Genomic DNA, 25,025 nt, shown 5'->3' with positions numbered 1-25,025 from the left:
TCGGTGCTCTGGGGTCGTCCTTCATCTACGGCTACAACCTGTCGGTGGTCAACGCTCCGGCTCTGGTGAGTCAAACATCTCCGTCTGGTCACGCTGAGAGAAAACCAACGAGCGTTCATTTCCACGGCGCTTCACAGCCGAAGATGCACACATGCCCCGTTTACCGGCCGCAGAGCGTATTCATTGCTGCAATGTCTTCCATGTTTTGGGCAAAAACTAAATAGTTCACCTGTGATGCTCTTGTGTACCTGGAGTTTACCTGTGATGCTCTTGTGTACCTGGAGTTTACCTGTGATGCTCTTGTCTATCTGGAGTTCACCTGTGATGCTCTTGTCTATCTGGAGTTTACCTGTGATGCTCTTGTCTATCTGGAGTTCACCTGTGATGCTCTTGTGTATCTGGAGTTCACCTGTGATGCTCTTGTCTATCTGGAGTTCACCTGTGATGCTCTTGTCTATCTAGAGTTCACCTGTGATGCTCTTGTCTATCTGGAGTTCACCTGTGATGCTCTTGTCTATCTGGAGTTTACCTGCACATCCGTCCAGAGGCGCCTTCCTCCGGGGCTCTTTCTGAGGTTTCTTCCATTTATTTGACCTTTTTAAAGAGTTTTATTTTGGGAGGATGTATCTGAAGTGAGGCAGATGGGTGATATTGGCGATATGAATAAAGTGCAGGTTCAACAGAATGCCAACATGTAATACGATATAGCATTACGTACAGAAAACACTAAACATTAAACATGTTAAATGTGCCAACAAGTTTAATAACAATCCACTAAAATCCCAATCGATTATAAACCCATTCAGTTTTCCCAAAGCACTTTTCCTCCAACGATGAAGTTGCAATTTGCAAAAGAATATTAAAGGGACTGTTAAAAAATGCATGGCCATAAAAGCCTTAGAAGACTTCAGGATCTGAAACATCTCCTCTTCTTAGCGTACATATTCCTGATTTTAAACTCGTGGGAATTGCAGGTGATGGAGCTACTTTCTTTTGAACCGTGTTCATGAGTGACATATGATTTCCATAGCTGGGGGGGAGGGGCTTAAAGGAACCCTGCCGGTGTCTTTGCTCTCATGGGTCTCTAATGGGCCTTTTCACATGTGCCTGTCAAAGACTTCATGCACAAAAGTATCGTCATGACAACAGTGGATCAAAGGATTCCTCACATTCAAACTAATGTAATCTCAAATTCGACTTAAAGTGACACTTGACACTAAGTAGCCTTCCATGCTCTATGACACAGCCGGGCCTCTCTTCGTACTGTTGGCCCAAATGCGTCATCTCAAACACACACAAATGAAATGCACTTAATAAGTTAGACACGGTTCAAAAATGTACGTCAAATGTAAAAATGCTGACTCAAATGAATCGACATGCGTTAAAAGCGCCATCAGTCAGACTTTTCAGCGTTGAAGGTGCAGCTCCATAAAGTCTGCGTATTTGGCATTGACGATACAGTTAAATCTTCAAATAAAAAAAAGAAATGCAGAGCACCTTTTACACGTTTCACAATGCATTGTTTTGTGATTTGTCATTTTAATATCGACATCGACCGTCCATGTGTGAAAAACAGTGAATTCAGCTATTAAAAGGTGACTGAGCGTGTGTGTTAGCAGGGAGTGACAGACTGATCCTCAGTAAATATTGATATGTTTTCCAGTAAAACCCTGTTGAAGCCAATGCAGCCTCTTCCTTTCATACCAATAAAATAAAGTATGAAGCCACTTTCAGAAGTTGCATCAACATCTGAAGGACATATGGCCGCCTGAGGGCGTCCTCTGCCCTCAGCGCTGTCTGCAGCACAAACAACCTGCTCTCCACGGCATCGTCGGCCTCTCACGTTCACAAAGAAGACGTCTGAATCCGTTTGCTGCTTGATGACATTTCATGTTCACGGCCCCGAGCTGCAGACGCCGAGCAGAAGGAAAACAGGCTCATTTTGTTTTGTGTATGCTGTCACTCATATAGCTGAACATTACATCTCCAAATGTAACTGGCCATGGACACGATATCTAGAGAATGTTTCAATTCAGTTTATTTTGTATAGCCCAATATCACAAATTACAAACTCCCCTCAGAGGGCTTTACAATCTGTACACATACGACATCCCTGACCTTTGACCTCACATCGGATCAGGAAAAACTCCCCAAAAATAACCTTTGACAGGGAAAAAAGGGAAGAAACCTTCAGGAGAGCAACAGAGGAGGATCCCTCTCCCCGGATGGACAGATGAATAGATGTCATGTGACCAGATGAACAGAGTTACAGAGTTACATAAACACATTACATGAATATGACAATGTATGAATGGAACTCCAATCCATGAAACAGAAGGAGGTAGAGAGGAGGGGGGGCGGGGCATCAGCAGGGCCAATGGGAGGCCGGCTCACCAGCATCAGACACCTCCAGGTCCAATGGACCCTATGAGACGTGAAGTCACAACGACTCCGGGGAGGAAGCAGAGTTAATAAGGTGCAATGGAGAGATGTACATTCATCCATAAGGAGAGAGAGAAGAGGAGATAGGTGCTCAGTGTATCCTAAAACATCCCCCAGCAGCCTATAAGCCTATAGCAGCATATCAAGGGGCTGGACCAGGGCAAACCTGATTCAGCCCTAACTATAAGCACTATCAAACAGGAAAGTCTTAAATCTATTCTTAAATGAGGTGACTGTGTCTGCCTCCCGGACTGAAAGTGGAAGCTGGTTCCATAAAAGAGGAGCTTGATAACTGAAGGCTCTGGCTCCCATCCTACTTTTTAGGACTCTAGGAACCACAAGTAGCCCCGCATTTAGTGATCAGCTCTCTAGTGGGGCAATATGGTACTACAAGCTCCTTAAGATATGATGGTGCATCACCAATAAAGACTTTGTAGGTGAGGAGATGAATTTTAAATTCTTGATTTTACAGGGAGCCAGTGCAGCGCAGCTAATACAGGAGTCATGTGATCTCTTTTCTTAGTTTTTGTGAGTACACGAGCTGCAGCATTCTGGATCAACTGGAGGGACTTAAGAGACTTATTAGAGCAGCCTGATAATAAGGAGTTGCAGTAATCTAGTCTGGAAGTAACAAACACGTGAACCAGCTTTTCTGCATCTTTTTGAGACAAGATGTGTCTGATTTTTGAAATGTTACGTAGATGAAAAAATGCAATCCTTGAGATTTGCTTAACGTGGAGTTAAATGACAAGTCTCGGTCAAAGATAACTAGAGATTTTTTACATGGTGTTGGATGCCAGGGCAATGCCATCTACAGAAACCACGTTTGCATTGCGTATTAGAATAGATCATTTTTTACCTATCTAGTTAGATGTAGATAGTCTGTCTGGGTGAGAGAGATATATTACCAGTACATTGAGACATTAAAACAGACATATTTATATATTATAATATATTACCAGTACATTGAGACATTAAAACAGACATATTTATATATTATAATATATTACCAGTACATTGAGAAATTAAAACAGACATATTTATATATTATAATATATTACCAGTACATTGAGACATTAAAACAGACATATTTATATATTATAATATATTACCAGTACATTGAGACATTAAAACAAACATGTTTAATAAGTCTGTTTCTGTACACTTGAAGTAAAGGTGGAAATGTGCTCCTCAGATAAGATATGGTAGTAATTTAAAAAAAATATACGTATATATATATATATATATATATATATATATATATATATATATATATACACACACACACACATACACGTATACATATATGTGTGTATATATATATGTGTGTATATATATATGTATATGTATGTGTATATATATATATATATATATATATGTATATGTATATATATATATACACATATATATATATATATATATATAAATATATATATATATATATAAATATATGCCTCAAGCTTGTGGTCCAGTTTGTCTGTACCTGTGAGTGGGCGTTCATTCCCAAGTGGTGCTCTTGGTTCTGCAGTACATCAAAGCGTTCTACAACAGGACGTGGGTCCAGAGATACGGAGAACCTCTGGCGGTGGAGACGGCCACCCTCCTCTGGTCCGTCACCGTCTCCATATTTGCCATCGGAGGCCTCCTGGGGGCGCTGTCCGTCTCCGTGATCATCAAAGTGCTGGGCAGGTGAGTCTCGATGTGGAAGTGACTCCGCTTGGCTTCAGGTGTCTGTTTTCCATTTAGAAGCATGTTCCACTCCCTCGTTCTCCATCTTGTTCCTTTGTGCTCAGGTGTGTTCTTCAAGAGCATGCTCGGGTGTGTTCTTCAAGAGCATGCTCAGGTGTGTTCTTCAAGAACATGCTCGGGTGTGTTCTTCAAGAGCATGCTCGGGTGTGTTCTTCAAGAGCATGCTCGGGTGTGTTGTAAGTGTTGTTTCTCTCTCTTTAACTTCAAAAAGGGAACCTTTAAGTGACTTTAAAGTGCTGTTTCTCTCTCTTTAACTTCAGAAAGGGAACCTTTAAGTGACTTTAAAGTGCTGTTTCTCTCTCTACCTTCAGAAAGGGAACCTTTAAGTGACTTTAAAGTGCTGTTTCTCTCTCTTTGACTTCAGAAAGGGAACCTTTAAGTGACTTTAAAGTGCTGTTTCTCTCTCTTTGACTTCAGAAAGGGAACCTTTAAGTGACTTTAAAGTGCTGTTTCTCTCTCTACCTTCAGAAAGGGAACCTTTAAGTGACTTTAAAGTGCTGTTTCTCTCTCTACCTTCAGAAAGGGAACCTTTAAGTGACTTTAAAGTGCTGTTTCTCTCTCTACCTTCAGAAAGGGAACCTTGCTGCTGAACAACAGCTTCGCCCTCCTGGCTGCTCTGCTGCTGACTCTCGGGGAAAGGGCCCAATCCTTTGAGATGCTCATCATCGGTCGGCTCATAATTGGGGTTGACTCTGGTGAGAGTTCATTCATTAATGTCAAACGCGATATGATGTAAAACAAGGACAGACCACGGCTGTCGACTGGATGGTTTTGTTATCAAAGTTGCATGTAAAAAACCTTAAACTGTGTGGGTGTAATTCGCCTCTTGAGAACGCATCAAAGTTCCCAAAACTCAGAAAAGCATCTTTGACCGTATCGAACTGACTTTAAACTTCAGGTCGCAGCTGAACAGGTGGAGCAGCCTCCAAACATGCAGACACACGTTTACCCGATTCACCTGAACGCGTCCTCGGAGAGACCGAGCAGCTTCAAATTAAATCAAAACTTTTGCTTTGTCTACGTGGAATATAAATGAGAAAGAGGCCAATCGTAAAGATGAATACGGGCGCGTGAAGTCAACCCAAGGAAACAGACAGGTGGGAAATGAAGGGTGTGTTTTACGTGACAGCCCTGAGTGCACTTGGTGATCAGGGAGCCGCCAGCGAGGCTCCGATTACAGATCTGAGCCAATGTCTCCAATCACGGAGGAAGAGCTCCACCTCGGTGCTCAGCCATCCTCGTGATTGTGGCTGACGTGACCTGCAGGAACAAGTTTCCGTGGTTCCCAAAACATGGACAGACGGCGGCTTGAATTGAACCTGCTGGTAGAAAGTGAGCGTGTGCAGGGAGCTGGTCTCCTCTTCATAAGCACCTGAGTCCTGACCCACCAAGCGAGAGCTACAGGACTCAGATCCTCAAACAGGTCTGAGGGCTCAGGGACGATATCCAGAAGAAAGAAATATACTAAATATACTATAAATCAATGTGGGCAAGATGCTGCCAGGCAGGGCGACGCAGAGAACATCCAATATCACAATATCTTTGACTAAATACCTGAATATTAATTTTACAACAATATTGTCAGCTTGGACGTGGATGCTTTTTTACAAAATATAGATTTTTTTTGATATTCTAAACATCACTAACTGGAGGGTAAAGTTCAGAGAATGACATCTACTGTAAGCCTTGAAACCCCGGAAAAGACACTACAGTGTTACGATATCCACAATCTGTGACAATATCAACATATATGTAAATGTTCCACCATTTCTAATGACCACAGCAGCGTTCAATGGGTTGCTGGATGTTGACTCCTTGGTGTTGTCTGTGAAAGTCAATAAAGAGTTAGAAGCAATTCAAACATCTTCAAGGTAAAGACTCCCAGACGGTGTCACAGCTCTCCCTCTACAGAGAAGCTGGTGTCATGTCGGTGCCTTCACTCTATTATTAGTTTGTGCATCACATTAAACATGCATTTCAATATGTTGTTGTTGTTGTTGTTGTTGTTTGGACAGGTATCGCTCTCAGCGTCCTCCCCATGTACCTGGGAGAAATTACTCCGAGACATATCCGAGGGTCCATCGGCCAGTTCAACGGCATCCTCATCTGCTTCGGGGTGTTCACGGGACAAGTGCTGGGTCTGCCCGAGCTGCTGGGTCAGGTCAGTGCTGCTGGGACTGGACCGGGTGGGATGGGGACCTCTAAGCCCTCAACCATCCAGGCTCCAGTGATCCTCTAAGCATGGTTGAGGGCTTCTGTGTCTTAGGAGCTGCATCTTGAGGTCTGCCTCCAGCTCTCAGCCTCTGTGGATGCTGTCGGTGATTCAAAAGGATGATTTGTGGTTCTTACTAAGAGAAAAGGGAACACAGTGTGTTTCCTCCTTTCCATATCAATCATTTAATGAATTCAGTTGGACTTTAAAATTAATAAACGGTGTGTAGAGAAATATTTTTCAACGATGGAAAATGTGTTTTCACTGCTTTTACTTTGGTCTGTCAATCAAAAAGGAATAACCTCGTTCCTCTGTATCCTCAATCAAATGAGTGTGTGGACACGTTGAAGAGCTGCAACATCCATTCAGACTCGGGTAAATACTTTTTAAAGATTCATACTCGATTTATCTCATTCATACCAAAAAACACCTCTATGGTGCCACATAGAAAATGAACCGCGAAGACCTTAATACAGATTTAGGTAATGAAATAGACACATTCATAAGTTTAGAGTCCTTATTGGTTTCCTTTAAACTGATCACTCAAATCACCAACGTTATAGTTGGTGATAAAATACATACAGATCATAACCTTATTGGGATAAGTAAGGGGAAACACGTTGTTATTGGCATTGGAAACTAATCCGTTGCTCTTAAAGAACACAGATTTATACTTTGTGAAATCTAGTCGCAGTTAAAACAAGATATGCATCAATTCTCTCCACTTTCGGGTGATGAATATGATACAGAAACATTTTACTCATTTTACTAAGCAGAAAGAATAAGAATTATCTATGAAGATGATTAAAAATAGAAATCACAAAACCCATATTAAATAAAACTGTTTTCAAAGATATTTCTCTGAGAGGAACATTCACATTTTGTTAAACATTTAACTTCAAGTTCACCTTCAAATAATTATACAGTTCAATGGTTGATTGTGAATCATAACAAAATCTATACAATCAACTTAGAAACTGTCATTTTATGAACCTCAAGTGGAGCAAATAAAGATTCACATCAACACACAAAGGAACAACTGAGCGTGGGGATATTATGGGGATAAAAAGTGAATATAGTTGGTTTATTTGGGGCATTTGGAGCTTCTTCCCTTTTGGTCTTGAGGCCGACGTCCTCTCAGCTTCACACCAATTTGCCTTCACTTGATTATTCATGTGCTAGATGTTCAGCTCGTCTTTATGTGATGAAAAACAGACATCGGCTAATAAAGCACCGGTTACATTGTTTTTGCTCTGATATTTGATAGACTTGGTGTCTTTCTGCCGGGGGGGTCAAATGATGCGCTGTGATATGGTTTGTGTGAAGCATTCACAAACTGAACCAACACGGCATTGAAGACCATCTTCTCCACATCAGCTTGGTTCTGCTGGTGGTCTGTAATGGACTTGTTGGTAGAACCCAGAATCCGATTGGAAACCTTTGCTCACTCAACACAAACATGTCTTATGATCAGTTTAGTGACACAGCGTCACTAATAACACGCTGTTGGGTTTAAGGAGATAGAACACCTTGTTGTGAGCTGTTCTTAAGGCACTTGTTTTACCTGTTGCTTTAGAATCATCTATTTTAATTTGACCTGCTCCATCCATTGATGGAGCAGGTCTACATCCGGTGGATGGAGCAGGTCTACATGCGGTCTACATGCAGCACAGAAGCAGCTCCAATCCCCCCAAACCTGAAAACTACAAACAAAAACCCACAACAGCGCACAACACGACAGGAGCAACTACAGACACCAGACAACCCAAAGCACCACCTACTCAACCCCCCTAAGACCTGCACCACCACATCCAGAGCCATCCGACCCCGATCACCCTCAGACAACTGGATTTACTGCAGCTTGGCCCATCACCAGGGGGAGCTACTGCACCACAGAAGAAGAGTCACACTAGCAAATCACTGAAGGAAACACCAGCACCAATGCAGCAGAACCCGGTTTACTAAACAAAGCCCAACAACTACTGAACTCAACGAGAACTTCAGACTAACAAATCCATCCATGAGGAACTGATGTGTGAAAGCAAATCCATGTCAATATGTACAAGTACACAGTACTATGTGTACCTCTATGGTGGAGTACAATGTGTACCTCTATGGTGGAGTACAATGTGTACCTCTATAGTGGAGTACAAAGTACAATGTGTACCTCTATAGTGGAGTACAAAGTACAATGTGTACCTCTATAGTGGAGTACAATGTGTACCTCTATAGTGGAGTACAAAGTACAATGTGTACCTCTATAGTGGAGTACAATGTGTACCTCTATAGTGGAGTACAAAGTACAATGTGTACCTCTATGGTGGAGTACAATGTGTACCTCTATGGTGGAGTACAAAGTACAATGTGTACCTCTATGGTGGAGTACAAAGTACAATGTGTACCTCTATGGTGGAGTACAAAGTACAATGTGTACCTCTATGGTGGAGTACAAAGTACAATGTGTACCTCTATAGTGGAGTACAAAGTACTTGTGTACCTCTATAGTGGAGTACAATGTGTACCTCTGTAGTGGAGTACAAAGTACAATGTGTACATCTATGGTGGAGTACAAAGTACAATGTGTACCTCTATAGTGGAGTACAAAGTACAATGTGTACCTCTATAGTGGAGTACAAAGTACAATGTGTACCTCTATAGTGGAGTACAAAGTACAATGTGTACCTCTATGGTGGAGTACAAAGTAAAATGTGTACCTCTATAGTGGAGTAGAAAGTACTATGTGTACCTCTATAGTGGAGTACAAAGTACAATGTGTACCTCTATAGTGGAGTACAAAGTACAATGTGTACCTCTATGGTGGAGTACAAAGTACAATGTGTACCTCTATAGTGGAGTAGAAAGTACTATGTGTACCTCTATGGTGGAGTACAATGTGTACCTCTATAGTGGAGTACAAAGTACAATGTGTACCTCTATAGTGGAGTACAAAGTACAATGTGTACCTCTATAGTGGAGTACAATGTGTACCTCTATAGTGGAGTACAAAGTACAATGTGTACCTCTATAGTGGAGTACAATGTGTACCTCTATAGTGGAGTACAAAGTACAATGTGTACCTCTATGGTGGAGTACAATGTGTACCTCTATGGTGGAGTACAAAGTACAATGTGTACCTCTATGGTGGAGTACAAAGTACAATGTGTACCTCTATGGTGGAGTACAAAGTACAATGTGTACCTCTATGGTGGAGTACAAAGTACTTGTGTACCTCTATAGTAAAGTACAATGTGTACCTCAGTAGTGGAGTACAAAGTACAATGTGTACATCTATGGTGGAGTACAAAGTACAATGTGTACCTCTATAGTGGAGTACAAAGTACAATGTGTACCTCTATGGTGGAGTACAAAGTACAATGTGTACCTCTATAGTGGAGTACAAAGTACAATGTGTACCTCTATAGTGGAGTACAAAGTACAATGTGTACCTCTATGGTGGAGTACAAAGTAAAATGTGTACCTCTATAGTGGAGTAGAAAGTACTATGTGTACCTCTGTAGTGGAGTACAAAGTACAATGTGTACCTCTATAGTGGAGTACAAAGTACAATGTGTACCTCTATGGTGGAGTACAAAGTACAATGTGTACCTCTATAGTGGAGTAGAAAGTACTATGTGTACCTCTATGGTGGAGTACAATGTGTACCTCTATGGTGGAGTACAAAGTACAATGTGTACCTCTATGGTGGAGTACAAAGTACAATGTGTACCTCTATAGTGGAGTACAAAGTACAATGTGTACCTCTATAGTGGAGTACAAAGTACAATGTGTACCTCTGTAGTGGAGTACAAAGTACAATGTGTACCTCTATAGTGGAGTACAAAGTACAATGTGTACCTCTATAGTGGAGTACAAAGTACAATGTGTACCTCTATGGTGGAGTACAAAGTACAATGTATACCTCTATGGTGGAGTACAAAGTACAATGTGTACCTCTATGGTGGAGTACAAAGTACAATGTGTACCTCTATGGTGGAGTACAAAGTACAATGTGTACCTCTATAGTGGAGTACAAAGTACTTGTGTACCTCTATAGTGGAGTACAAAGTACAATGTGTACCTCTATAGTGGAGTACAATGTGTATCTCTGTAGTGGAGTACAAAGTACAATGTGTACCTCTATAGTGGAGTACAAAGTACAATGTGTACCTCTATGGTGGAGTACAAAGTACAATGTGTACCTCTATAGTGGAGTACAAAGTACAATGTGTACCTCTATGGTGGAGTACAAAGTACAATGTGTACCTCTATAGTGGAGTACAAAGTACAATGTGTACCTCTATGGTGGAGTACAAAGTACAATGTGTACCTCTATAGTGGAGTACAAAGTACAATGTGTACCTCTATGGTGGAGTACAAAGTACAATGTGTACCTCTATGGTGGAGTACAAAGTACAATGTGTACCTCTATGGTGGAGTACAAAGTACAATGTGTACCTCTATAGTGGAGTACAATGTGTACCTCTATAGTGGAGTACAAAGTACAATGTGTACCTCTATAGTGGAGTACAAAGTACAATGTGTACCTCTATGGTGGAGTACAAAGTACAATGTGTACCTCTATAGTGGAGTACAAAGTACAATGTGTACCTCTATGGTGGAGTACAAAGTACTTGTGTACCTCTGAGATGTACCCTGAAGAGTACAAGAAGAACTGTAAAACACCACCAACACAACCAGAGCCTCTCGGTCTCCTTCCAGACGGTTTCCATGAACCGGGTCGCAGGTCTCTGGTGTTCAGGAAGCTGCCCCCTCAGACACGGAGGACATCATTCATACTCCTCTCATTAACCTTCTTTATGACACGTTAACATGAGCGGAATAAGGAAAAACAAGGCGAAGATCACGCACACACATTTACATTTCATATGCTCCATACAGCTATCGTACTTCTGATCCATCGTTGTCTTTCTCTCTCTTCCCGCCGTGCAAATACAAACAAATGAAAGAAATATATCTGTATTTTCCCTTAAAGGAAAGTCCAGGAAGACATCCGTCTGCCGTAAGCTGTGAATTCCCCCGTTTATGTATTTTGGAAGGATTTGGCAGCTTTCTCCTCTCGTCCTTTGGCGCTGACATTCACACACGGGCCGAGGTTCTGTAACTATCCGTCATATCAACCTGCAGACCACCTTTAAAATATCAAATGCAGTCGTCGTGCATCACAGACACCTTTGATATCTTATGATCACGTGTCCTTGCTTTTCTTTGGGTGACTCTGTTAATGGGAGCTGGTGTCAGACGTCCCTCTGTGGTGCACGATGGTGATAAGCTTTGACAAATCATAACGACTATAACCTTCATGCTTAGCCACTGACCTTTACCCCAGTATGGAAACATGTTTATTACATTGCAGCAGGAGCAATGCTTCTTCCACCAGTACGATTGTACCACGATGTGCCTTTATCTCTGCATCCTCCATCAGGATTGTGCACAACTCATCAATGCATGCTGATATGTTTGAATCCTCCCTGTAATTCAATTAATGTAAGATTGCTGGGCCTCTGGTTATCAGGGCAATATGGTATTCTGCATCACTTTGATATTACAGGAGGTACAGTGTGAAAACATGTGGATGCGTTCGGCTCTTTGCAGTTTAAAGTTCAGCCGTTGTTTTTGTACAGTGGTAATATTAAAAGGAATATAAATCTTTAAAAACTTTGTTAGAGTTCGAGACGGGACACGTGGGTTTGAGAGGCTTTTATTTCTATAAGCTTACATTTTCATTACAAAACAAAAACATTAAAAAAAAGAAAGAAAAAATCACAAGGACAAGTACGCCAGAGGTTACAGACCAAAATATATAAATATAATACATTTTCTTTGGAGATTATTACCAAAATCTCTCTCCACCGGACTTCTAGTTATTCGTTTTAAGGTTTCTACACATTGCACTGGCTTTATATCTTAAACAGTCAACACTAAACGTCTCATATAATCTTTAATAAGTGTCCGTGGTCTATCGAAGCCATTATCTCTGCAGAACATAATCGTTCAATCATTATCAGTTATATAACAATCTTTAGCCAATTACGGCAGTTAGAGATACTGCAGAACATTTTCTTTATTCCAGTTAAATCACATTATTCTCTCCTTAAAATTTGGCCCAAATTCTTAACATTAGGATTTTGCCACTCAATAACAATAATAATAAGCTTCTTCCGTTACGGACATGAAGGCAACACTCATCCATTGATTGCATTTTTTTGGGAGATTATGCTTGCTATTTTACATGTAAAACTAATACTCAGGTTATTAATTTGTGTATAGACTTCTGGACAATACAACAAAGAAGAGCTGAAGCTCCGGAGCATGGGGTATGCCACTAAAAGCCAAATAAAATGTATATATTTCTGCTGCATATTAACACCCCTTCACTTCTCCGCTTTGTAGGTGCATTGAGATCAATTATTGCTAATTTATTCCATATTGTTAAACCAATATTCAGATATATTAAGTGGACTTGATCATGAAAGACAATCTGGTGAAAACATGTATTTTAAGTCTCTGCCCCACAAAGATATCCAAAGTGTTCCCCGTCCCTTAGGATCTTCTTTCAAAACCCCTTTAGCATATAACGTACCAACGAATGACGGGCAATGCCCTTTTAAACAATAACGAGCAGGTTTCACATGCAACATATGTAAACACCTTTTTAGAGATAAACATGAAGCGAGTGGAATACGTTCCCAAACAGGATGCGACAGCAGGCTATGGAGGTGGATCCACTACAGCTGGAGGCTTTTCTTCTGATCCTGGAACATTTCCTCCATAGATTCAGAAGGCTGAGCCTCTGGTGACGTGAGGTTTTTTACCAACATCTCTGTTGTTGTGTTTATACCTTCTACCAACATCCCATAGCTCCAGGGCAATGGGGCAGACTAACGAGACGGGGAACAACGCTTCAAGGGAAAAGCAGAATAACAGATCAGTCGGCGCTCTCATCGCTGGGCGGATGCCAACAATCACCAACCACTTCATTCCTCTTCCGGTACAACAGAACATTCCAATATACATTGCAGGTAATCTCAAGTCCCCCCCCCCCCCCCCCCCCCCACCACCACCATGTAATGCACCTTTTAATGCATAATGCATTAGCCACTTGTGAGTGACAGCCAATCAAATCTCACCACCTTCTCTGGAAATACACATCTGGGATGAAGCGTCGCAGACGGCAGCCTCCTCTCTCACTCGGAGAGCTGCAGTAATTAAGGCTGACCCGGCACAGATCATGTTAACAGGTTTAATTGGATACATCACAGGGGGGGGGGGGGGGAGGAGTTATCTGTTCACAGGAACCTCCTCTCTGGCTCCATGAAGGGTCTCCAACTGTCAACATGCAGCGTTTGGTCCTTCTGCTTTTGGTTAATCACAGAATGACAACGTGCAGCCTCGTGTCATTGAACACCTGTAAACAACAACAACAACAACAACAACAACAACAACAACACAGATAAGTCAAACCTGATTATTAGGCGGTGCATGTCCATGTTCGATTGTGTCAATGTTCTTCATACACGTCACATTGTGAACCGTCCTCGATGCAGCACAGCCAGCGGTCGTCTAACCTGTTTGTCGCCTGCTAAGAAGAACTCGTTCAACACGAGGAGTTCATCCATCATCTGAACCGCTCTTCCTCTTCAGGGTCTCTGGACCGGGAACCCAAACCCGGGCCCCTCTCACTGCGAAGTGACCGCTGCCCCCCCGATGATATGATATCACACTACTAAATTATATAGAGGTGAAAAATAGATTTCTCAAAGAGCGGCCGACAGAAATCAATGCTTCCATAACACGACGTCAGGTCGCGTGTGACGTCGCTGCCTCTGAGGCGGCTGATCGTCTCCAGCTGGGAGAAGACGACCTCCAGCTCCACTGCTCACCCACCACAGACAACCATGAAGGTCCCACATACAGGTTTTAAATATTAATGGGAATATCTTTAAAGGGCCTCAGCGAGCAACGCATTTTCCTTTTCTCTCCAATCTCATTTTAAATGTTGTATGTGCTCATTATTTAAGTACATTGTATGGGTATGATAAAATGCATATTTACCTACTACCATAGACATTTCTGTATTTTAATACACGCCTTGGTAATGTCTTAATTCTCATCACTCAAATCAATACTATTGATATTTTTCCTTTATTATATTTTGGAAAAGTATACTATAGCACTTTTTTACTATTTTTATATGAATAACCTCTTGAACTCTAGACAAAAAGCATTACGACCCCGACGTCTATTTTAATAATCTAGGTCTCATGATTACGGTGACGCGTTGTTCAATGTGTCCGCTTCCCCATTGTTGAACGCACCCGATTGGTTCACGGTGGCGTGCTTCAGAACTTTCTGTTATTCCTAAACAATCAACCAAAATATATTGATGAAAAGATTTGAGAACGGTTGCACCACTGCTGAATCTAGTTTAATTCGGCTTGGACCAACCTCCAAGACGATGAACATCTACCCACAGCCCAAACACCACCAACGGGAAATGAATAGAAAGGTTGACATGCGTCGGCCGATCCGGATCGGGCGTGGGGGACCTGATCCAGATCGGGCGTGGGGGGGCGTGGGACGTCACCTGAACTGGAACTGTGTCGCTTTGAAGGGTTTATGGAGTCTTTCTGGTGTCGGCAGACGGGAGGAGCTTCCTCTCTCGGGCTGGAGGGGCGCTTGGTCATCAGCAGATGAACCTCATATTCTAAAAAGTGATTGTAGTCTTACTGGATCCTTTGATGCTGAAAGGCTGATCAGTAAAGGGCCTTCTTTGATCCACAGCTGGATATTCATTTTGATTCATTTCTCTGGAGAATTGACCCGAGGCCGAATTAAGTACGGCGGCGAGGCTGATGGGTTCTGTTACGTGTGCTGCCTGTGATTTCCTTTATGTATCAAACGCATCAATGTACAGGCTGCACTCTCCATTAGTGCAGCCTGTACCCTTCAGCATGTTCTACAGAACCTTCCTCACACACGTCTCTTCAGCTTCAACAACCAAACACAGTATAGTTGTCTCCTCAGAATTCTGTGTTTATACGTGAAGAATAAACATTTACATGAACTCAGACATTCGTGTCTTTTGTCCAGATTGATTACGAAACTCCCTTTGAAGGCACTATTTTGGGTGTGAGCGCCACCTTTGGGCCAACGTGGAACCACAGAGTCCTGGACTGTTGTGGTTCTCCTGCATGAGGTACATTATACAGTAGCACAGACTTGACTCATTAAAGGGTCATCACATTTCAGCGTTGCAGACTTTATAACTCGCGGATAATTCACAGCTGACAAAAGTTAATTATACCTTTAAAAAAGTTGTACAGTCTGATTAAAAATGTTCCTACCCGTGTATTAAAGGTTACAGGAGACCGAATCCCCCGAAGAGTTCTCCTGAGTTGAGAGCTGACATTTCCTCTCCAAATGGCATCTCCCTTCAGCCGGTCTCTGCATAATTGTCTGCTTCCCCGTTTGCACGAAGCGGGCTGAACCCTGGGGGGGTCCTGAACCCTGGGGGGGTCCTGAACCCTGGGGGGTCCTGAACCCTGGGGGGGTCCTAAACCCTGGGGGCTCCGGCCATCTTCATGAGGGCAGTGCATGAGCTGCACCAATACAGCCTCTATGTGGTGACCTGAAGGTACTGACCTGAAGGTACCTGAAGGTGATGACCTGAAGGTACTGACCTGAAGGTACCTGAAGGTGATGACCTGAAGGTGGTGACCTGAAGGTGGTGACCTGAAGGTACCTGAAGGTGCTGACCTGAAGGTACTGACCTGAAGGTGGTGAACTGAAGGTACCTGAAGGTGATGACCTGAAGGTGGTAACCTGAAGGTGGTGACCTGAAGGTACCTGAAGGTGATGACCTGAAGGTACTGACCTGAAGGTACCTGAAGGTGATGACCTGAAGGTGGTGACCTGAAGGTGGTGACCTGAAGGTACCTGAAGGTGCTGACCTGAAGGTACTGACCTGAAGGTGATGACCTGAAGGTACCTGAAGGTGATGACCTGAAGGTGGTGACCTGAAGGTGGTGACCTGAAGGTACCTGAAGGTGATGACCTGAAGGTACTGACCTGAAGGTACCTGAAGGTGATGACCTGAAGGTACCTGAAGGTGATGACCTGAAGGTGGTGACCTGAAGGTGGTGACCTGAAGGTACCTGAAGGTGATGACCTGAAGGTACTGACCTGAAGGTACCTGAAGGTGATGACCTGAAGGTGGTGACCTGAAGGTGGTGACCTGAAGGTACCTGAAGGTGATGACCTGAAGGTACCTGAAGGTGCTGACCTGAAGGTACCTGAAGGTACTGACCTGAAGGTGCTGACCTGAAGGTACCTGAAGGTACTGACCTGAAGGTGGTGACCTGAAGGTACCTGAAGGTGGTGACCTGAAGGTACTGACCTGAAGGTGCTGACCTGAAGGTACTGACCTGAAGGTGCTGACCTGAAGGTACCTGAAGGTACTGACCTGAAGGTGCTGACCTGAAGGTACCTGAAGGTGGTGACCTGAAGTTGCTGACCTGAAGGTCTTCACGCTCCTCTTAGTGTTGCCCAGGAGCTCCGACTACGCTGTTTGACTTCTTGACACATTCACGGGACACTTTAAGTGGCACGAATGCAACCTTTGACTCATGGATGCGTTTTCACGTCTCCTTAAATGTTGTTTATTTGTGTATGTTTGGACTGCAGGAAGCCCGATGGAGCTACCTGTTCTCCTTCCTGGCGTTGCCGGCGATGCTGCAGCTGTGCGTGCTGCCCTTCCTCCCGGAGAGTCCTCGCTACCTGCTGATAGAGAGGAAGGATGAGGCCGGGGCCAAGAGAGGTATTGTGTGTGCCATCCCTCTCACTCTGCAACGTGGTCACAATGCATCGCTCGTGTCTCAAATACATTTGTGTTTGGAGAGAGACGTTCTATATTCTAAACGTGCATAAAACACACCAAACCTTCAGGAAAATGCTTTTCATACAATAAACATAGGAACCACCGAACACAAACGTTCCCTTCCCTCCAGAGTAATGTCATGGAGACGAGCGTATGTCGGGGCTCGTGCTGAGAGTGCATTATTACACTCTGGCTCGCCGCCAGCGCCGCCACACAGACGGTGTGAAATGGGCGGAGCCAGCAGCCTCCAAGCGCCGTTTAGGGGGAGAGGCCCACAAACGTGACCTTGTGGTGTGTCTGCACACACACACACACACAGGGATGGGGAGAGGATGGAGGTGTGTGTGTGTGTGCATCGTCTACACAAAGCACACACACACACAGAGGGATGAGGAGAGGATGGAGGTGTGTGTGTGTGCATCGTCTACACAAAGCACACACACACACAGAGGGATGAGGAGAGGATGGAGGTGTGTGTGTGTGTGTGTGTGTGTGCATCGTCTACACAAAGCACACACACCAAACAGGGATGGGGAGAGGATGGAGGTGTGTGTGTGTGTGCATCGTCTACACAAAGCACACACACACACAGAGGGATGAAGAGAGGATGGAGGTGTGTGTGTGTGTGCATCGTCTACACAAAGCACACACACACACACACAGAGGGATGGGGAGAGGATGGAGGTGTGTGTGTGTGTGTGTGTGTGCATCGTCTACACAAAGCACACACACCAAACAGGGATGGGGAGAGGATGGAGGTGTGTGTGTGTGTGCATCGTCTACACAAAGCACACACACACAGAGGGATGAAGAGAGGATGGAGGTGTGTGTGTGTGTGTGTGTGTGCATCGTCTACACAAAGCACACACACACACAGAGGGATGAGGAGAGGATGGAGGTGTGTGTGTGTGTGCATCGTCTACACAAAGCACACACACACAGAGGGATGAAGAGAGGATGGAGGTGTGTGTGTGTGTGTGTGTGTGCATCATCTACACAAAGCACACGATGACACCCTGATGTCTTTTTTCCTCCACGACTCAAAGATATTCAGTAAAGAAACCAGAACATATTCACATTTAAGAAGCTGTACTCAGATAACTCGTTAATCAATTGTCAATCAATATAACAGTTGACAACGTATCAATTAATCGACTCATCGCTCCAGCTCTAAATATCAACGATAATTAAAGGATCCTTGATGATCCAGAAGTCTTCTCCCACTCTCATTTAGCACCTGACAGATGATTCATTCCTCCAAGCAGATGGTGACCTGCTCATCTTCAACAATACCACAACGTGTAACCACAACTCGACCGCAGACAGCGGAGCACCGTCAGCATGTCGAGACATTTCACTCAAAACAATCCAGATCTCAACTCTCATCTTTATGCATCCTCTCGCATGAAGAGGGAGTAATTATAGAGCGATGCCGTTGAATATTAAAGTGCATGTGACCGGAGCAGCAACAGCTCAAACCAGTTAATGAAGCATGCAGAATAATGTGACGTCAGATATGACTGATGGTTTTTAATCTGTGGCCTGGTTTGAAGTCTTTGATGTGCATACTCTATAAAGGTCGGGTCGCTCTGATGTTTCACCTTGAATCCAAAGGTTTTGTCCTCACGCGTAAAACACAAAGTCACAGTTTAAGATTACACCTAAAACATTTACAATATTTCAAATGGAAGGCAGGAAGTAGGAGTAGGAGACACCCTGCTCCTCCATCGTTGATGTGACACCCTGGTCCTCCATCGTTGATGTGACACCCTGCTCCTCCATCGTTGATGTGACACCCTGGTCCTCCATCGTTGATGTGACACCCTGGTCCTCCATCGTTGATGTGACACCCTGCTCCTCCATCGTTGATGTGACACCCTGGTCCTCCATCGTTGATGTGACACCCTGCTCCTCCATCGTTGATGTGACACCCTGGTCCTCCATCGTTGATGTGACACCCTGCTCCTCCATCGTTGATGTGACACCCTGCTCCTCCATCGTTGATGTGACACCCTGCTCCTCCATCGTTGATGTGACACCCTGCTCCTCCATCGTTGATGTGACACCCTGGTCCTCCATCGTTGATGTGACACCCTGCTCCTCCATCGTTGATGTGACACCCTGCTCCTCCATCGTTGATGTGACACCCTGCTCCTCCATCGTTGATGTGACACCCTGCTCCTCCATCGTTGATGTGACCCCCTGCTCCTCCATCGTTGATGTGACACCCTGGTCCTCCATCGTTGATGTGACACCCTGGTCCTCCATCGTTGATGTGACACACTGCTCCTCCATCGTTGATGTGACACCCTGCTCCTCCATCGTTGATGTGACACCCTGCTCCTCCATCGTTGATGTGACACCCTGGTCCTCCATCGTTGATGTGACACCCTGGTCCTCCATCGTTGATGTGACACCCTGCTCCTCCATCGTTGATGTGACACCCTGCTCCTCCATCGTTGATGTGACACCCTGCTCCTCCATCGTTGATGTGACACCCTGGTCCTCCATCGTTGATGTGACACCCTGCTCCTCCATCGTTGATGTGACACCCTGCTCCTCCATCGTTGATGTGACACCCTGCTCCTCCATCGTTGATGTGACACCCTGGTCCTCCATCATTGATGTGACACCCTGCTCCTCCATCGTTGATGTGACACCCTGCTCCTCCATCGTTGATGTGACACCCTGCTCCTCCATCGTTGATGTGACACCCTGGTCCTCCATCCGTCAGCATGTCTGACTCCAACAGCCACGAGGTCACAGGGAAAATTGAAAAGCTCTTCTATGAAATATGTGTGCAATACATATCCTGAGTCCAGAACTCCAGGTGTTGCCAATCTGCAGGCTTAATCGGTACAAAAAAAGAAATATAATAATATGATTATTTATTATCTGTGTGGATCGCACCTGGTTTTATTTTTGAGTGTGCGTGTGATTTATGTTCTATGCGAGTGTGTGATCCAGTTTCCCTAGGACAATAAAGCATATGTCTCATCTTATCACACCCACACAGGTGTTGGGGGCACGGCCCCATAAATGCACCAATGCAAGTGACCCGAGTTGAACTCACAAATATTGAGTGTTTTATTCGCCCCACTCGGCCGCGTAGAACGGAACGAGATGCGACCTCGTTCTGAGTCTCTGTGGCCGTGTTGGACCTCCGCTCAGGTCGGATGGAGCCGTGCTGAGATTTATGCAAGGTCACCAGATCCCATGGACCAATGATAGGTCACCAAGGTCACCAGATCCCATGGACCAATGATAGGTCACCAGATCCCATGGACCAATGATAGGTCACCAGATCCCATGGACCAATGATAGGGCACCAGATCCCATGGACCAATGATAGGTCGCCAAGGTCACCAGATCCCATGGACCAATGATAGGTCACCAGATCCCATGGACCAATGATAGGTCACCAAGGTCACCAGATCCCATGCACCGATGATAGGTCACCAGATCCCATGGACCAATGATAGGTCACCAAGGCCACCAGATCCCATGAACCAATGATAGGTCACCAAGGCCACCAGATCCCATGAACCAATGATAGGTCAACAAGGCCACCAGATCCCATGAACCAATGATAGGTCACCAAGGCCACCAGATCCCATGAACCAATGATAGGTCACCAAGGCCACCAGATCCCATGAACCAATGATAGGTCACCAAGGTCACCAGATCCCATGAACCAATGATAGGTCACCAAGGCCACCAGATCCCATGAACCAATGATAGGTCACCAAGGTCACCAGATCCCATGAACCAATGATAGGTCACCAAGGCTACCAGATCCCATGAACCAATGATAGGTCACCAAGGCCACCAGATCCCATGGACCAATGATAGGTCACCAGATCCCATGGACCAAAGATAGGTCACCAGATCCCATGGACCAATGATAGGTCACCAAGGTCACCAGATCCCATGAACCAATGATAGGTCACCAAGGCCACCAGATCCCATGGACCAATGATAGGTCGCCAAGGTCACCAGATCCCATGGACCAATGATAGGTCGCCAAGGTCACCAGATCCCATGAACCAATGATAGGTCACCAAGGCCACCAGATCCCATGAACCAATGATAGGTCACCAAGGCCACCAGATCCCATGAACCAATGATAGGTCACCAAGGCCACCAGATCCCATGGACCAATGATAGGTCGCCAAGGTCACCAGATCCCATGGACGTAGGTCGTCTGGCCCTAAGCGGTGCATCCGATGTGTGAGGTAATAAGGAGCACACGCCCCCTCAGTCCTGAGAGGAGGTCCAGTCAGCCAGAATAATGAGATGATTATCAGCTGTTGGGATGAATCCAATGTTTGATGTTTTGAATAAAAACAGGCTGTCAGGCAGGTTTGGGAGCCAATGTGTAGACAGAAGGAAATGAAAGCCGTCGGGAAACAAGACGCCTTCCAAGCTCATCAGATCGGCTGTTTTGCCAGTAAAAAGCCCAAAGCTATAGCTTTTAGCAGTTTGCAATGTTCCTGTGGAAGTACAGACAGCTGCAGTCATCAGACCTCATCATTCTCATGCAAATTATGTAATAATCAAGCAGAATTATGGATGTTTATCTGCCGGACATCGCAGTTAATGGTATTCATGGTATTAACTTTATGGCAATACAGATGCATCCAAAGAGCTTAATTCATAAGACGGCTATGAGACATGATTTATCAATTCTGGAAAGTCTCTTTGAAAACGAACTAACTTTGAGCACTGAAGGTAATCTTCAAACTAACTTTGTTGTGAAAGTATTTTGCAATTCAAGGACGGCCCTTGCACCTCTCGTGATGGAGCACTTTTATTTTTAGCTCGCTCTGGTTTTGCCATCTGTCTTTTGTTTGTAGCTGCTCTCACCAAATACATAATTCCAACCTCGAGTCCGTTCAGCAAATCGGCATCTGGTAAATGAGCTTTGGTCTCCTTGTCTCCTTGTCACCTAGAGGCCTTCCACTTGCAGGCTGAAGATCAGATGGTCTTCATGTCAGGAGCCTCGACTTCCCTTGTTGTGGCGTGAGGTTTCCCAACGCACCAATCACAACGTGTGCTTGTTTCTGGCCCGTCTCTCCGGTCTCTATAGCTGTTGTCATCGTGGCTGAAGGCCGGATGCCGAGGTCACCGGTCTGACCTGCAGTTTGAATCTGGAAGGTCAGAGTGGTCTGGAAGGTATAGAAACACTGAATGGACCAACCAGGGAAGCTAGAGGATGCGCTTGGTCAGGTGTCACCTTGTTCTCAGTCCACCTGTGTGTCGGCCCGCCATCAACCGACTCGTGTTTTCAACGTTAACCAGCAGCAGCCATCGTTTGTCATTCTAGAAAATGATTTTTCATACTTTGTGATGGATTCGTGACCGACATATAAAGATGTACATCCTCAGTACTCACTCGTGGCCTTGGGGGCTGAGAGCCAGAGTAGAGCGATGGACTGTGCATTATGGGTTTGGTCATCTAATGGGACTTACAAATATGGAATAATGCCGCACTTACTGCATAATGCATCCGCGTTCACCTTCTTTTCGGACCCTTTTAAGACTCCCTTTAAATATTGAAATGGTTAAGTTGTTATTGTCGCAGTAATAATGCAGTGCATACTCTCAAGCAGCCTGTCAATCAGGCGTTGAGGCTCAGCCCACAGCGGCGCCGTGTGACCGAGCCCCGCTGTCCTCCTGCAGGAAACAATAAACGTTCCCTTACGTCGACATATCGCGTCATCCCCCCCCCCCCACCACGTGAGTCTGAGACTCATTTACATTTACTCTTGATGATTATTCTGTTGAAGTCAGATCTCAACTTGTTCTTTGTAACTGTTGGACGATGGGTATTTTTTTTTTTCTTGTCTGACTTGAAATAAAGATGAATGTCTTTGTGGCCACCGTTCTCACTCACGTCCCTGGAGGTACGTAGAGATGTGCTATTCTGGGTCTTGTCTTTAGCCTGTTCTCACCTTGAGTTCCCACGCACCCACAGAAAGGCTAACAGATCAAAGTGTGGAGCGACGTCACCTGTTCCCTGCAGTCCAGCACGTCCCAGCAGCTCAAACAACCTTCAACTGGCCAGCTGCAGACTCAGATATGAAACGTGTTTGTGCTCCTGTTGTTTTTTTCTTCCTCTTGAATGAGAGAAGAAACACGTAGCTTATAGCGTGACGCAAGTGCATTCAGTTGTTGCGCAACAAGCAGGGCAGAGGGTTTTAATGGAAGTCATTGTTTTCATCACGACGTTTGCCATAACACGATATTTAAGTCCATGATTTTGTCTGCTTCCGTTCGAGGATGAGCGTGCACTACTTTAAATCCCCGTGGTTGAGAGGGCAGAGTTTCATCTGCATTGCAGTGAAATGGAAAATGATGCAGGAAGCGTTTGGACCGAGAACGCGTGGAGACAGAATGTCACTCGTCTGTTCTCATCAAACATGACACACTGAATGCAACTCCATCACACCGTTTCAAAGCCAAATCTTTATGAATATAAAAAGGAAATCAAACATGTAAACAACAGTGCGACTCACTAAAAACATTAGTTCCTCGGTAACGCCACACAGAAGCGAGATTCAGCTTGAAAGCGTATTAATAAATAAAGTCATCATTTCCAATAGAAACTTCTGCTTTTTTTTTCTCCACCTCGAGAATGCAACGTCTCCACTGGGTACTTTTAATATGCACTCCGATCACACACCACCTGGGGGGGCTAATTTAATACTCATAATGTAATTTAAACACCGACCTGGGAGGTGATTAACATTGAGACTGCATTCATTACCCAGTACGTACTTCATGGAGGCCAAAAGAGACAAAGAAACTGGCCTCTTTCCCAGTTAGAATACAGATTACACACCAAAAGACAGATTTCTAGCCACAGACACTCAATGAAACTACAGACAACTGATTTCAGATCAGTCTGAGTGAGTGTTGGTTGTTTACAGATGTGCACTCTGCAGGCTGTGCATCCTAATCTTCTTTGATCTCAGCATGATGGTTTGTGTGTGTGTGTGTGTGTGTGTGTGTGTGTGTGTGTGTGTGTGTGTGTCTCAGCCTTCCAGAGGTTTCTGGGGAAGAAGGACGTGTCCCGGGAGCTGGAGGAGGTCCGTGCGGAGGCCCAGGTTCAGGACAACATGCACACCGCCTCTGTGCTCCAGCTGCTGAGGAACCCGGCGGTTCGATGGCAGCTCATCACCATCGTCATCAGCATGGCCTGCTATCAGCTCTGCGGCCTCAACGCCGTAAGATGCAATCTTCTCACACTCTCAGTGGAATCTCGTTCTTTACGCTATCCTAGTGCGTCATATTTAGGATTATTATTATTTTTCGTGTTTTTAAAAAAAATGTATTGAAGCCCATTTCCCGTGATAATCATGCTGCATGTCAGCATGAGACTTTTTGGGGAGACGCTCTGTTACACCTCATCACATCTGAAAATTGCCAATCAGTTTTGGACCCCAGTGGGCAGGAAGAGGAGCGTGTTACCCGCCTGCTTTGAGTGACAGGAGAAATGGCCGCTCGGCTTCCTTGTTAGCCGACTCTGCACAACTCGCCCGGTCGGAAGCTTCGCCGCCTGACTTCAGGAAGTCCAATTTCAGGCAACGCTTGAAGCGACAATTAGTTTTGTCCATTTGAGGGAAAGCCAAACACGTTAAACACATTATCACTCCGGCGTGTTGCCCCGTAAACTGCTGCTGTCAACAGGCGGCATGGAGCAGCGTGAGCTCCGTGTTCACT

The 25,025-nt window shown here is 44.7% G+C and overlaps 1 protein-coding gene across 2 annotated transcripts in view; it reads left to right on the top strand.

Moving 5' to 3' along the window:
• The window catches only part of slc2a9l2 (solute carrier family 2 member 9, like 2), a 57,291-nt gene that overhangs the window by 3,778 nt on the left and 28,488 nt on the right, over positions 1-25,025 (top strand). For both annotated transcript variants that reach the window (XM_034532652.1, XM_034532651.1), the window contains exons 2-7: positions 1-65; positions 3,971-4,131; positions 4,762-4,886; positions 6,207-6,352; positions 17,108-17,240; positions 24,342-24,529. The exon at positions 1-65 is cut by the window's left edge. In XM_034532652.1, the coding sequence (XP_034388543.1) occupies positions 1-65; positions 3,971-4,131; positions 4,762-4,886; positions 6,207-6,352; positions 17,108-17,240; positions 24,342-24,529 (818 nt within the window). The remainder of the gene's footprint in view (positions 66-3,970; positions 4,132-4,761; positions 4,887-6,206; positions 6,353-17,107; positions 17,241-24,341; positions 24,530-25,025) is intronic.

The sequence above is a fragment of the Cyclopterus lumpus genome, chromosome 5 (assembly GCF_009769545.1).
Source record: "Cyclopterus lumpus isolate fCycLum1 chromosome 5, fCycLum1.pri, whole genome shotgun sequence".
Classification (NCBI taxonomy): Eukaryota; Metazoa; Chordata; class Actinopteri; order Perciformes; family Cyclopteridae; genus Cyclopterus; species Cyclopterus lumpus.
Note: the sequence above shows the minus strand (reverse complement) of the source record. Positions and strands in the feature narration are given on the sequence as shown.